Source organism: Perognathus longimembris, chromosome 2 (assembly GCF_023159225.1).
Source record: "Perognathus longimembris pacificus isolate PPM17 chromosome 2, ASM2315922v1, whole genome shotgun sequence".
Taxonomy (NCBI): Eukaryota; Metazoa; Chordata; class Mammalia; order Rodentia; family Heteromyidae; genus Perognathus; species Perognathus longimembris.
Genome location: NC_063162.1, coordinates 38,048,869 through 38,063,521, shown reverse-complemented (window position 1 = coordinate 38,063,521; position 14,653 = coordinate 38,048,869). Strand labels below are relative to the sequence as shown.

At 39.4% G+C, this 14,653-nt stretch overlaps 1 protein-coding gene across 1 annotated transcript in view; it reads left to right on the top strand.

The window, feature by feature from the left end:
- The window catches only part of Ccdc6 (coiled-coil domain containing 6), a 108,060-nt gene that overhangs the window by 75,790 nt on the left and 17,617 nt on the right, over positions 1-14,653 (top strand). Inside the window, exon 3 of the mRNA XM_048338826.1 lies at positions 2,376-2,504. Coding sequence (XP_048194783.1) covers positions 2,376-2,504 — 129 coding nt within the window. The remainder of the gene's footprint in view (positions 1-2,375; positions 2,505-14,653) is intronic.

Here is a 14,653-nt window from a genome sequence, read left to right as displayed (position 1 = left end):
TCTACTTTTTTTTAAATTGGTGATTTCTTTGGAAAAGTAGTGTTCAGAAGCGTCAAACCTGCTTCTGAATTTTCTTGTCAGCTGAGAGGTGACAGAGAACTGAGCAGACAGCCGGAGTGTCTTAGTTACCTCTTGTGGATGATGGAAATTGCATCTTTAGCAGACAGACAGGACTCGGGATAGCATGATATCTTTCAAATAAGCTAGTGTAACAGGGCCTTTCTTGAGTCCTGCTAGTAACAGCTTTATCATGAGAAGAAAAAAGCCTTCGAAATTGGAAACTTCTGTATGCTTTGCTCAGTCTTCAGTCTTAAAGGAAATATACCTCATTAGATATTGACAGGGTTAGACCATGTGTCTAAATATGACTTGTTTGCATGTAAGCCGGTAGACTCTGATCCTGTGGTGAACACTGCAAGTGTGTTTCAGTGTTGAGCTGTGTCCTTTGTTTTAATTCACCTGGCAGAAAAGCATAGGCATTCTGCCAGATGAAATGGCAGCAATTGAAAGCATGTTGGAGAACACAGCTACTATATTTGCAAATAGTTTAAAGATTTTCAGACTCAAATTTATTTCTTTAACCTAGGAGAGGTGCCTAGTGTTAATAGACTATATTATGGCATGAGTGGTCCCTTAGCTGTACATTTTACCTTCCCTGGCATAATACATAAGTCAGAACACACCCAACAAGTGCTTGTTGAATAAAAATGTTAGTTGCTTATGTTTTTTATTAACTTTCCTAATAAGCATAAGATTATTTGTTCCATTGGGATCTTTGTGTCTGACATAGGGGAACTCAACATTCCTAGAACACTCTATCAAATTTTAAGCTTCCTTTTTATAAATCCAAGTGTATTTTTCAGAGCAGTGGATGGAATCAACTCTTACAGGTTTGGCCATTTTGAGGCTGAGCCTGGTGAAGGCCAACTTTTCTCCATTGTCCTTTGTACCTCTTGGAGTGTATAGGCAGAGATGCAGCAACAGAGATGGAGCAACTGCCCTCCAACCCTCAGGTTCTTTTCTCCTATGCTTAATCATTTCACTTGCAAATCCAAGAGTGTGCTGGGTACTGGTGACTGTCTGGAGACAGTTACTCTTGGGTTTGCTCGGGTACTCTGGGTGAGAATTGGCCTAGGGTTCAGAGCCTGGTATGTCCTCAAATGTTACCACTTTCTGACTGTATTGCCTTGATCCAGTCCTCTGTGGTCATACACAGAATGGAGGTAATGGTGCCTCTTTATCTATGTCCAGACAGAGCCTGGTGTCCAAAGAAATGGTTAAACTTTGTGTTCTGTTTGTTTGTTTTTGCATGGGTACTGGGCTTGAACTGAAGCCCTGTCCCTTAGTTAGTTAGTTTGTTTTTTTACTCAAGACTAGTGCTCTACCATTTGTGCCACAGCTCTACTTCTGGCTTTTTGGTGGTGAAGTGGGCCTAAGAGTCTCATAGACTTTCCTTCCCTGGGCTGGCTTGGAACACAGTTCTCAGAGCTCAGCTTCTGCTGGTGCCTTGCACTTCACTAATCTTACGTGCTTTTACTTTGTCTCTTTCTTCTAGGTTCTGAGATACCAGGCTGATCCCTGCTATGGATCTATAAAGCCCCTCAGCTGAGAGTATTTGAAATAATGCATGTTTATTAATAAGAACCGTGGGTGGCCCATGGCCCCTGGGTTTCTTTTATATCCTTTTAGTTTTGAAGGTTGGAATAAGTCTTTTTAAAGTTTGGCTTCTGAGAACATCATAGCTTTATATTTTAATTACACAAGTTTTTCTCCATGGTTTTAAAGAGGATGTACGAAGTGTGATGTACTATTTTATTATTCTAGGAAAATTAATGGTACTTTTTGTTTTTTACTACAGTGTGCTTACTTGCACAATGGGAAATAATTCAGCAGTTCTGAATAATTTACTTAGTATATTTTGTGATGTGACATTTCTCTGTCTGCAAGCAGAACACAAATCTGAATAAACTTCACTTAATAAAAACAGTGTGACATTTCTATTTTTAAAATGTCTTAGTTTGTATTCTCATGGTATAAAACTCAAAAACGGCCAGGGCATTTATGCTGAAAAATAAGTTTCCTTAACTACCTCCTTGCATAGCCTCCTCATTCTTTCCTAGAGAAACAACCACTCATTTCTTTTAAAAATTGAAATATGTGTTTAATTACAGTTTGATATTGTTTGTTTTGCTCTATGACTTATGTTTACAAGGAATCTATCAGGAGTGGGTTCTCAGGACTCACTTGTAGTATAAGTAGATAAGTAATATCGCTTTTGTGGTGAGGACTCCTAACCCATGCCTTCTCCTTTGAGACTCAGTGTCTGCATGGCTTATGTGTTTCTTCATTTCCATCTTTGTGTTCTCCCTTTCCAGTTGCAGCATGAGAAAGCTGAACTGGAGCAGCACCTGGAACAGGAGCAGGAATTTCAGGTCAACAAACTGATGAAGAAGATTAAAAAACTAGAGAATGATACCATTTCGAAGCAACTCACATTAGAGCAGGTAAGCATCTTGAGCTCTTCGTGGATGTCCTTTTCTCCTGATAGCTGGTTCTTTCTAGTTGTAAGATGCTTTGTGGAGTATGGATGGCGAAGGTGTTTCAGCCTGTTTCCCACAGAGGAGGCTTCATTTCCCCAGTAATCATTGACAAGTTTGCATACTGTGCTCATTCTCTATTGTACTTTCTTTCATGTATTTTCTAACCACATTTAATTAAGTTTAGGAGATGGGCTGCAAATATGGCCTAGTGGCAAGAGAGCTTGCCTCGTGTACATGAAGCCCTGGGTTCGATTCCCCAGTACCACATATATAGAGAACGGCCAGAAGTGGCACTGTGGCTCAAGTGGAAGAGTGCTAGCCTTGAGCAGAAGGAAGCCAGGGACCGTGCTCAGGCCCTGAGTCCGACGCCCAGGACTGGCAAAAAAAAAAAAGTTTCGGAGATATGTGGTACACTAATTTATAGCAGGAAGTGTCAGGTTCCTCTTTACAAAGGGTGAAGAATATTTTTAACCACAGGAGACTTTCTGTTAGAAAAGTTCCTGAGACGAAGGGTGGTGTAGACCTAAAAGCTCCAAGGGTCCTTCAAAATACACAGTGAATGATTTTCTTCTTTGAGTTATTAGCAGTCCTTTTTTTTGATCCTGGGGCTTGAACGTGGTCTGGGTGCTGTCCCAGGGCTGCTTCTGCTCAAGGCTAGCGTTCTACCACTTGACCCACAGTGCCACTTCCAGCCTTGTCTGAGTACTTTATTGGAGATGAGAGTCTCACAGACTTTCCTGCCCATGCTGGCTTCAAACTGAAACCCTCAGATCTTAGCCTTCTGAGTAACCAGGACTATAGGCATGAGCAACCAGTGTCTGGCTGAGTGATTAGCAATTTTATATGGACAGCATCTTTCTCCAGCTAACCTTGTTGATACTGATATGGCACCACAGACTTGGTAACTCACCCTGGGGAAACCACAGACTTGACTAGCTTTTCTGAGCCCAAGTTCTCATTTGTTTTTGTTTTTGTTTTTGTTTTTTGGCCAGTCCTGGGCCTTGGACTCAGGGCCCGAGCACCGTCCCTGGCTTCTTCCCGCTCAAGGCTAGCACTCTGCCACTTGAGCCACAGCGCCGCTTCTGACCGTTTTCTGTATATGTGGTGCTGGGGAATCGAACCTAGGGCCTCGTGTATCCGAGGCAGGCACTCTTGCCACTAGGCCATATCCCCAGCCCCCCAAGTTCTCATTTGTAAACAGAGCAAAATAGACTAAAATGGGAAATGGCAAACTAGAGGATTCAACAGGTGGAAAGTAGCAATAGCACTTCATTGTTTTGCATAGACCCATTTTCATAGATCACAGAAGTTAACCTAGGATGTCCATGCTGGTCCTTGTACTCCTCTGCCACACAGAGATCTCTGGGCAGCCATTATTTCTCCATCCACTTGATTTGTTAGACTGCAGTCCCTAGTGTCCCTGCCCTCCTGCCCTCTAATGTCCTTTTCTACTCTAGTGTCCTGGAACTGTTTTATGTAAAGTAAATTATAAGAGGCTATCTATAAGGTACAGCTATTTGGGTTACTATGCAAAATTCAATAAATTGACCTTTGCCTTGTAGAGCTTAATTGATTATTGGTCTTTAATGCACCTTTGGTAGATTAATCTTAAATTCAGGGTCATTGTTATGTATCTGGTTAGTTCATCAGTTGCTCTCCATCAGTGCAGTTTTCACTTGAGAGTGAAACCGTAATGGGAACCGAAGGTTTGATGGGAAGATTGGGTTTATTTTCAACTAATACGGACTTGTTTTTTATTTTTGTATCATACAAACAAAGGACTCAAAGTGGGGAATATTACTGGGGTTTCTAAGAAAGGCTTCATCTCTTCCCTGTAAAGGGGGAAATAGTTGATTTCAAGGGTTAGATAGATATGTAATGATACTTACAGGGATCTATCTGTCTACCTGTTTATCATCTATCTTCATAATCTCCAGAGTAATTTCTCATTCCCATTCAGCTTTATTGGTGAACATTTTGCATCTTTCAAATCTATTTGCATCTTTCAAATCTCTTTTTAAGCCACGCTTAAAAAAGGTTGTTGTAATGTTCACCTGCTTAATTCCCAGAATAGATAATAATAGCTCCTGTTCTGTCTAAGTTGAAGCTTTAAGGATTCTTGTCCAAGTCCCTCCCAGGTACTTGAGTTGGTATTGGTTCTCTGAGATTAAGTGGCCAAGTAAAATTCTCACAGTAGTTGGTGTAGTGAGAATTCTGTCATGCCATGTAAAGGTTGTCAAGTTTAAGCAGCTTTTGTCTTTTTTTTTTAATTTAATTTTTTTTCAAATTTTTATTATCAAACTGATGTACAGAGAGGTTACAGTTTCATACATTAGGCATTGGATACATTTCTTGTACTGTTTGTTACCTTGTCCCTCATACCCCCCTCCCCCCTCCCCCTTACCCTTTCCCCCCCTGAGGTGTTCAGTTCACTTACACCAAACAGTTTTGCAAGTATTGCTTTTGTAGTTGTTTGTCTTTTTTTACCCTGTGTCTCTCAATGGATCAGGAAAATGTGGTACATATACACAATGGAATTTTATACCTCTATCAGAAAGAATGACATTGTCCCATTTGTAAGGAAATGGAAGGACTTGGAAAAAATTATACTAAGTGAAGTGAGCCAGACCCAAAGAAACATGGACTGTATGGTCTCCCTTATTGGGAATAATTAGTACAGGTTTAGGCAAGTCATAGCAGAGCATCACAAGGCCCAATAGCTATACCCTATGAACACCTAAGATGATGCTAAGTGAAATGAACTCCATGTTATGGAAACAATTGTTATATCACAGTTGTAACTACTTTCAACATCCCATGTGTATCTGTAGCTTCTATTATTGATGATGTTCTTATATCACTTTCCTGTGGTTGTACCTACACTATCTCTGTAATTTTATCTGAGTATATTGGAAACTGTGTATACTGGTATTGGAACTAGGAAATTGAAAGGGAATAGCAGCTTTTGTCTTATAGGCTCCAGTTGTGCCTGGAGGCTGAGGCCTTGACCCCCAGGCTTTCACTGTGGCCACAAGGTGGAAGTAGTGAGCTAGTGTCAGAGAGAGAAGGGTGGCCTGATCTTATGGACCATCTATGAGGGAAGAGAGGAAGGGAGATCAGCTGCCTCCCTGTCTCCCTGCAGACTTTATTAAAGGAACCCCTTTAGTGAAGGTCAAGGCATGCATTCTTTATATCTAGTTAATGACTTGCTGGTCTTTCAAGATTATTTCAGATCTTGGTAATAAAGAGGACTTCTGTAATGGAACGTGTGCATTGCAAAGCTTTGTGCAAGACTTTAACCCTCAGATTCACCATATAAAGCCCATATTTTAATTCACACAGAAATTTCACATTGTCATAGAATTTACACCCCCTCCTTTTGTTTTGACTACATCCTGGATGATTTGGGAATCTCGCTCTGTGTTTTAATTTTAATCAGTGATCAGAAGTGTTTGGGTATTTTGCTTTAGAAATAGAAATAAATCAGAGTCCCCATAGCTATAATCTGACCGCCTCCTTGGTTATGTCTTGAGATTATCAAGTTTATATACTATGTCAAGGTCTGTACTATATTACATAACACATTTGTAAGTATGCTCTGCACTACGTATTCTTGCCAAAAGAGCAAAGGCATGTAATAAGTTGCATTACAATGACTTAGATGTAGCTTGTGCCTTTGTTCTTCTAAGTACAAACTTTTTAGCTATAAACTTTGTGAAGGCAATTACTCTGTGTGGCTCACATTCTCACACATGTGCCCTGATCTTTCTTAGGACAGTTTAAGTATCAGCTGTTTAAAATATAAGTTCATTTTATTTTAGTATATTCACAGACTTGTGTAACTGTCACCACAATCAATGTTAGAATATTCCCATGATCTCAAAAAGGAACTCTGTGCTCTCTACCTGTGTCCCCTGTTCCCTTGAGAAAGTTCCACTTTACCTTCTGTGCCTACTCTGGACATTTTATCTAAGTAGGATCACATAACATGTGGCCTTCTTTCACGTAGTGTCATGTTTTCATCCATATTGCAGTATGCATTTGCATATCCTTTTTTCTAGCCAAATAATTTCCTACCATACACCACATTTTTTTTAATCTACTCGTCATCTGGTAAACATTTAGGTTGTTTCTACTACATTGTTTTTATGAATATTATTGCTGTGAACATTTGTGTACAGTTTGAGAACATAAGTCTTTTCATATTTCTTGGCCTTCTACTTAGTGAAATTGCTGGATCACATGATAACTTTGTGATTGTACAAAAGTATTTTAAAATAATTCACATTTTGTACTTAGTGGGTTGAACCTACAGAAGGAATATGACAGGACCTTTTTAAACATTTTTCAGTATATTTTTATTTTGTCTTGTCAACATAAGGAAAGTATCTCAAGCAATATGTAGTAACTTTTTTTCTTTATTGTCAAAGTGAAATACAGAGGGGTTATAGTTTCATATGTAAGGCAAGTACATTTCTTATTCAACTTGTTACCTCCTCCCTCATTTTCGTACAGTCTCCCCCTTCCCCACTTCCCTCCCCTCAACATGAGTTGTACAGTTGGTTTACACCAATTGGTTTTATAAGTATCGCTATGCAGTGGTTTGTCTTTTTATCCTTTGTGGCAAGACCTTTTGCCAGAAATTTTTCTTGGCTATGAATTGGCCTTCAGAGACAGTCTTGGGTTCCTTCCTCTGTAGGTCTCAGTTAAGCTCGTTCCAGAGTGCCCTTCTTGTATGTTTATCTCACTGAAAGTTAGGCTTTGGATGTAGACACTTGATGAAGTCAATAGCATTATTATTCTCCTAGACTCAGAACTTAGCAGCCTTCAAATAGGAAAAGTTAACAGCTTCTCAGTAAAGGATCTTGGCGCTGAGCGTTTCTATTGGTGCATGGCCACAGTGTTGAGAAGATTCACTTTGGCCTCTAACCCTAGTGGGGACCTGAGACAGGGGGAAAATCATGATGAAGTCCTGGAATATGGACATTAGTTTCTTCTTCGGGACATTTTCTTATTATATCTTCTTCCTCCAGAGGTTATTATAGAGGAGGATCCTTGATGTGAGTTTTGCTTCTGAGTACTAGACAGGTTTGGACTGTGCATGGACCCACCCCTTCATGCTGCTTTCTCGGACATGGCAACCCAGGGAGGGAATAAAAGCTTTTTCAAGTCAATGCTGGCAGTGACTGGAAGACTCAGGCCATTGTTCTCAGCCTGATTTTCTGTTTCTGGACTCTGGAGAACTGGCCTTTGTGAAACAGAGGCAACACCATCTTTTATATTTGTGGGAACTCTATTTCTTCTCTGTTCAGATAGCCTGCTTAAGTATCTTATTTATTTTACTTAGCTTTGGGAGATTTACTTAGTATTCTAAATGTTCACTGCCAAAAGTCAGTTAATAAGATGTAAGAAAGCATCTTTGAGAATATTATAAAATTATGAGGTCTTGCAACTCACAATATTAATCCAATAAACTGGATTAATCTAGTCAACATATTGCCATGCTGTGAGGGACATTATGAACCAATGGTTGGTCATTGCTTGTGGACCCATCCTGGAAGATTTTTCTTCAAACATGTAGTCACTGTATTTGGTATCCACATTTTCTCAGGCAGTAGTGAAAACAGTTAGAACTTGGAATTTTTCTTTTTGTGTCAGGAATTCTTGATCCAAATATTTTCTGCCACCTAGAAATATTTTTAATCACATGTCCACTATTAAAAGACAACCATTAGCTTGTTTATTAAGTGAGGTTAAGTGCTCCAGATTCTGCAAATTATCATATGGGAAATGCTATTGTTTGGATGTAGTTTCTTTCCCAGTGGTTCATGTGCTGAAGGCATTGACTTGTCCTTCATTTGGAGATGTTGGGAGGTAAAAGAACCTTTATGATGAGGCGTGTGCTGTGAAGTAATTGGCAGACATTGACCTTGGAAGTATCAGGGAGTGAGTTCTTGAGGGATTTAAGTTACTACAAAATAAAGTGAACTGGAACCCCCAGTTTTTCTGGTTTCCTGCCTGGCCATGGGCTCTCTTCTCTCCCTCTTACATATTCCCACCATTAATACTTTTTTCTCTGTGCTGCAACATAATCAGACTTGAACTCAATTCTGGACATTCAGCCTCCAAAAAACTGTGAGCTAAGTAAACTTCTCTATTACTATCCAGCTTTTGGAATTTTGTAATAATGAAGTGGACTGAGTAAAGAAGAAAACAATGGCCATAAAACAAACATAATAGACACTTAATCATTACACTTAATAATATAGTGGGAAGGTAGTATAGTAGAATTAGTGGTGCCATGTGGTTCAGCTAACACTTAACAGAGTTGCCTGCCATGTGCCAGGTGCCTGCCTTCCTTCCTGTATTTGGCCCAGTGTTGCTTTCTCGGTCATTTATACAATTTTTGGTTGTTTTCTTTTTTGGGTGTGTGTGTGTATTCTTTTATCTAAGTTGTCTCTCCTTTTCCAGAGCATTAAAGCTCACATGTAAAAGTAGGATTCAGGATTGGTCTGGTAATTCCATTTCATTTCCATTCATTTGTAATAACAAAGACTTGTTAGCTCCTGTAATCTTCAGAAAATTTACCTGGGGTCATATCTCACCAAAAGCATAAATTTATTTCATAAATGGGCAGATGAACTGAACAGTTTTAGAAAGAACCAATGACTAATTAATATATGAAGAAATGTTCAATATCCTTAGCCATAAAGGAAGTACATACCAGAACATCATTGAGTTTCATTTCAACCAGTCAAAATAGCCATCATCAAGAAAACACCAAATCTGGTGATGATGTGGGGAGAGTAGGCACCCCTATACCCTGGTGGGAATTAGTGCAGTCACTATGGAAATGTTCCCTCTCTTATGGAAGGTCTTTCAAAAAAAGAAAAATACCTAAAACTACTATATAGTCCTGTCACTCCACTCCTGGGTATATATCCGAAGAATGTAAGTCAATATACCATCAAAACACCTGTGCATCCATGTTTATTGCAGCCCTGTTCACACTAGCTAAAATACAGACTTGGCTTAGGTACCCATTCATGAAGGGATAAAGAAAAAATGGCATATGTACACAACGAAGTATTATTCAGCCCTAAAGAATGAGAGTATGTTTTCAAGAAAATAGATGGAACTAAAGCTCCCCCATAATAAGAAATAAGTCAGACTGAGAAAGACAACTTTGTTTTCTCTCTGATATGTGTTAATCTAGTCCTTAAAGATGGATATTAAAAACAAAAAACAAACTCTATTTATGGGTGGGTGCCAGCAACAGACAAAGGGTATTAGGAGAGGGGTGAATGTGGCTAAAAGTACTTTATACACATGTATGAAAATACAACAATTAGGGGCTGGGGATATAGCCTAGTGGCAAGAGTGCCTGCCTCGGATACACGAGGCCCTAGGTTCGATTCCCCAGCACCACATATACAGAAAACGGCCAGAAGCGGCGATGTGGCTCAAGTGGCAGAGTGCTAGCCTTGAGCGGGAAGAAGCCAGGGACAGTGCTCAGGCCCTGAGTCCAAGGCCCAGGACTGGCCAAAAAACAAACAAACAAACAAACAAGAAAATACAACAATTAAGCCTGTTGAAGTTATTTTAAGAAGGGGGATGGGAAATGAAGGGGAATGATAGAGTGAATTTGATTTGGATACATTGTATACATCAATGGAATATCACAATGAACTCCTTTCTACATTCTGCCCTTTTTATCATATGCTAGTAAAAATGTAAAAAGTTCTGTCTATAAGATTTGTGCTATAGGTTGACCTCATGAAGCAATATTGTTGAAAGTGAACTTCACACAAAGAAATAAATGCCCATGGTAATCTCATATACTGATTATTATGCTTGTATGACTGCCCTAAATATTTTATCAAATTTTAAAGATTTTTTAAAAAGATACTTAATAAAAAGTATATATATATACATATATTTATTTTGTTTTAAAAAGCAGTGCTTTCTACTGATATTCTCTTCAGTCCTGTTTTGTTTTTAGAAAAATGTAGGTCACAGAAGACTAAAACAATTTCACAATTCAGTAGTGGGTGTGGCCTGCAGTTTGAGAAATGTGCTGTGGTGTGCCAGATGTTTTGTGGCTTCCAGATCTTCATGGACCTGTTTGTCTCCCTTGCCTAGGGCGCGCGCACACACACACAAACACACACACTTAACCTTTCTCTTGTCACTCCTCTGGTCACAGAGGGATCCGTGCAATATTTCCATATTGTTCAGTTGTTCCTTCCTGGTAAGTTCGCTGTAAGGTAGAAGCAGGGACCATGCTGACCTGACCATTGTAATTCTGGCAACCCAAATATAGTAAGTTCTCCAAAAGTTGTAACTACTACCATTAATAATGTGAGCTGTCATCTGTTTCCTGCTGTACTTTGTCCTCATTTTCTGGGAAAATGAGCCTGCACATTATTTAAGCCTCAAGTGTTTCCCTTCCTTCTTTGATCTGGCTGTCCATCTCTTTAGTTTATGATTCTATTTGTGCTCTTATGTCATTAGTGACCTAGCCTCTTTGGCCTTCTGTCTTACCCCCATCCATGCTGTAGTTGATGGAATGGTGTGGCATATATTCCTTAATAACATGCCTGCTGTGTGTCATAAAGTCCTAGGAAAGATGACAGATAATGCTTTGTGTCAAGGTGCCTGGTCCTAGGACAGGGATACCAGTGGGTCTGTGGCAGTGATGAAGGAAGCACTGGGCAGAGTACTGTGGTGAGGGAAGCAGGCAGCCAGCCAGCAGAGAAGATGAAGCTGTATTGAGATTGATGTAGAAAAATACATATATGCAGTTCGGCAGCCTTGTTGAAGGGAAGCAGAAACGTGTCTGGAGACAGAAATGGGAGAGGAGGCAGGCACTGAAAAGTAGTTATAGGTTCTGTTGACAGTAGAGATGGAACAGAGAAATAGCCAGTGAAGATGTGAAATTGAGTCCCTCCTCTTCATCACAGGGTATGGAGAGAGCAAGAGTTGTGACTGCAGCTGCAGGACAATGTTGAGAGTGTGAGCTTATCTTTGTAGTGAGTCTCCAGAGAGGATAGCCATCTAACTGTCCCAGGGCCTTATACAGGCCTCAGGGTTAGTGGTATCCAGCGATGATAGTCTCAGTTGCTAGGCAACATCAGGTAACATAGAGAGGCATGAGCAATGGGATGTCCTAAACTTGTACTTAATTCTGACAACAGTTGCAGCTTGATTAATCAAAGTACCTTAAGGGGCTCTGTGGTCCGTGAACACCTGTCTTACTTCACCTATAACAAAAACTAGCTGTTTGATTTGCTTTTTGTTTGTTTGTTGATTGTCAGTCTAGGGCTTGAACTCTGACCATGGTGCTGTCCCTGGGCTTTTTTACTCAAGGCTAGCACTTTACCACTTCAAATCACAGTGACACTTCCAGTTTTCTACTACTTAATTGGAGATAAGAGTCTCACAGACTTTCATGCCTGGGGCCGGCTTTGAACCACCATCCTCAGATCTCTGCCTCCTGAATAGCTAGGATTACACATGTGAGCCACTGGTGACCGGCTGTGTTTAGATTTTTTTTGTTTTAAATCTAACCAGAAGGCAAGAATCAGATGTCTTCTAGCCTGGGGGAAGGGTTCTACTCTCACCTGAACAGAAGCCAAGAGGCTACATAGGCTGTGCTTAAGTTTTTACTTACTTTATTCACTATTTTGCTTTAATTGATAAGAAGTTTGTCATGGAGCAAGAATCACTGTGCATGGATATCACTATTTCCCTGCCAGTTGCACATGGTTACATTTTAATTATCCCTGCTGAATCCTACTAGTTACTTCTTTCCAATGTATATAGAGCACAAATTAACTCAGAGTTGTGGGAAAGCAAGATGGAATGGGGTTGCACTTTGTGTTATGTCTACCCTTCCAGTGAAAATGAAACTGTGTTCGTTTTCTAATTCCAATTTATTCATTTCCTGCATATTGTATTTTCATTGTCCTAGATGTGATTCTGATGTTGCTCTAGTCAGGCACTGAATACTTGAACATCTATGATATTACATAATGAAGTGATTATTAATGTCCTTCAGACATAGCCTGAAAGGCTAATCAACTTCATTTCATGATCTTTTCCTTCATTTATTATGTCTAAGTGTCTAGATTAGTAAATAGCTATAATGAGATGCTTCTCAGAATTTATTTTTTATGTCAGATATTTAGAGTTTAAGATACATTTCCCATAATAGTGGCGATGAAATGGTGGTTAGACTCACCCCTTCCAATGTGAGAGAAGAAATTACACAAAAGCCTTTCCTGGGCCTATACCTGAACACAGTGCTGAAGCTATTTTGAACAAACATTCCTTTTTTCCATCTTGACCACAGAGGCAACATTCTCTTTAAATTTGAACATACAATATGAAGAAGAAATGTGAAGGTGCCAGGATCCTTGTAACAGCTGCTTGTAACTTTTCTTCAAAGAAGATACCAGTAGGCTATGAATTCAGATAAGCTTACAAGTATTTTTATGCATTAGATTCATCCAGTCAAGAAGTTCTAAATTTGATTTGCAGTATATCATAAAAGCTCTTGGTTTTCTGTTACCCTGTGATGAGAGGTAGAGCTCTGGAATCGGAGTAAAGAATTACATCATGAACTGACTTAGCAGCCTTTTCTGAATTTTGCTTTTTAGAGTTAGTAATATGCATGACCACTACAAAAGTAACTGGGTTTGTGTTTATTAGACATCATAATACAAAACAATACCTTCTTGAACTTTTTCCCTGCCTGACAGACACTACTTGCAGAAATGCTTTTTTGCTTTTAGCTAAACCCTGGTAAATTTATAAAGGGTAAATGCCTTGGATTACGGGTATTTTTTTCCCCTAAGAAATGAATATGGGTTGTACTTCCAAGCTCAACCAAGTTGACAGGAGTTCTGTGTAGTATTCAGGGTTTCTTCTTTCTGCTGGATGTAGGGCCTGTTTAACATATGAGGGGACATTTGCAAGGTAATAATAGCACAAAAAACTCTGCCTCCTCTCCACCTCTTGCCATTGAATTGTGCTTCAGAGTCACACTCTACCATGCAGGCTCTATGCAAGTATCTTGAAGGTCTCTATTTTTCTGTTTATTCACTTGTTCAGTAAGCCTCCAGTGTTCATTGCTGTCCTATTCACTTGTCAGACACTGGTGATACATCAATGACCAAAATAGACCGGAACGAAGCCTCCTGTAACTTCATGTTCTGTGGTGTGCCCATAGAAGTAGAACAGATAACCAGAGATGACGATTGTCATAGCCAGAAAAATTATGTTCCAGCCAGTTGGTAATGATTTCAGGAGTTACCTCACATATGACTCACAGTGACCCAATAAACCAGTCAATATTTTTATCCTTTATTTTAACAAATGATGAATTTGTCTGGTCATTTTCCCAGCTTCTTCTAACTAGTAATTCATGGTGCTGGAACATGAAGCCAGATATCTGGCTCAAAGTTTGAAATCACCACTGCTTCATTCTGCCTTTCTGAGAGAGGCAGGAGACTGTAACTAAAGGAGTCCTTTCTAATGTATAGCCCACTGCTTTGCAAATGTACCCGAAATTATGGGCAATATGTTATCCAAATGGCAAGTTTTTTCTACAGCTTTTTTGCTGGCTCTTTTTTTTCTTCCTACTTCTCAGATAGAGCTTTATTTCATTTGCTGTCATGATCTCCAGTAAAACAATGAGGAAAAAACAAAAATGTCTGACTCCTTGGTCCAGAGCCATAATCTTGTGTCCAGTGTCTGACCTTATCCTTCCTTAGTGTTTGTTTATCTCACCTTGCTCAGTATCGATTTGTGAACCTGTCTGTTTGCTTCTTCTGTTTCATAAGAATAGAATACAATTAGAAATTCCCTCCCCAACTACATACCCTCCTCCAAATTAAATTCTCCTCAGAGTAATCAGTATAGGGAATTTGGTGGTGTGAGTACACATTTATAATTATTTATACATATACACATAGTCCTGTAAGCAGTTTGTAAAGCTGTTTGTAGACCTTAAAAGTTATTTATTTAAATGGTGTAAGTGGTAATGTAACCTTTCTGACTGAACTACATATAGGACTAAGGAACAAATCTAGGATAGTCCTTGTATACAA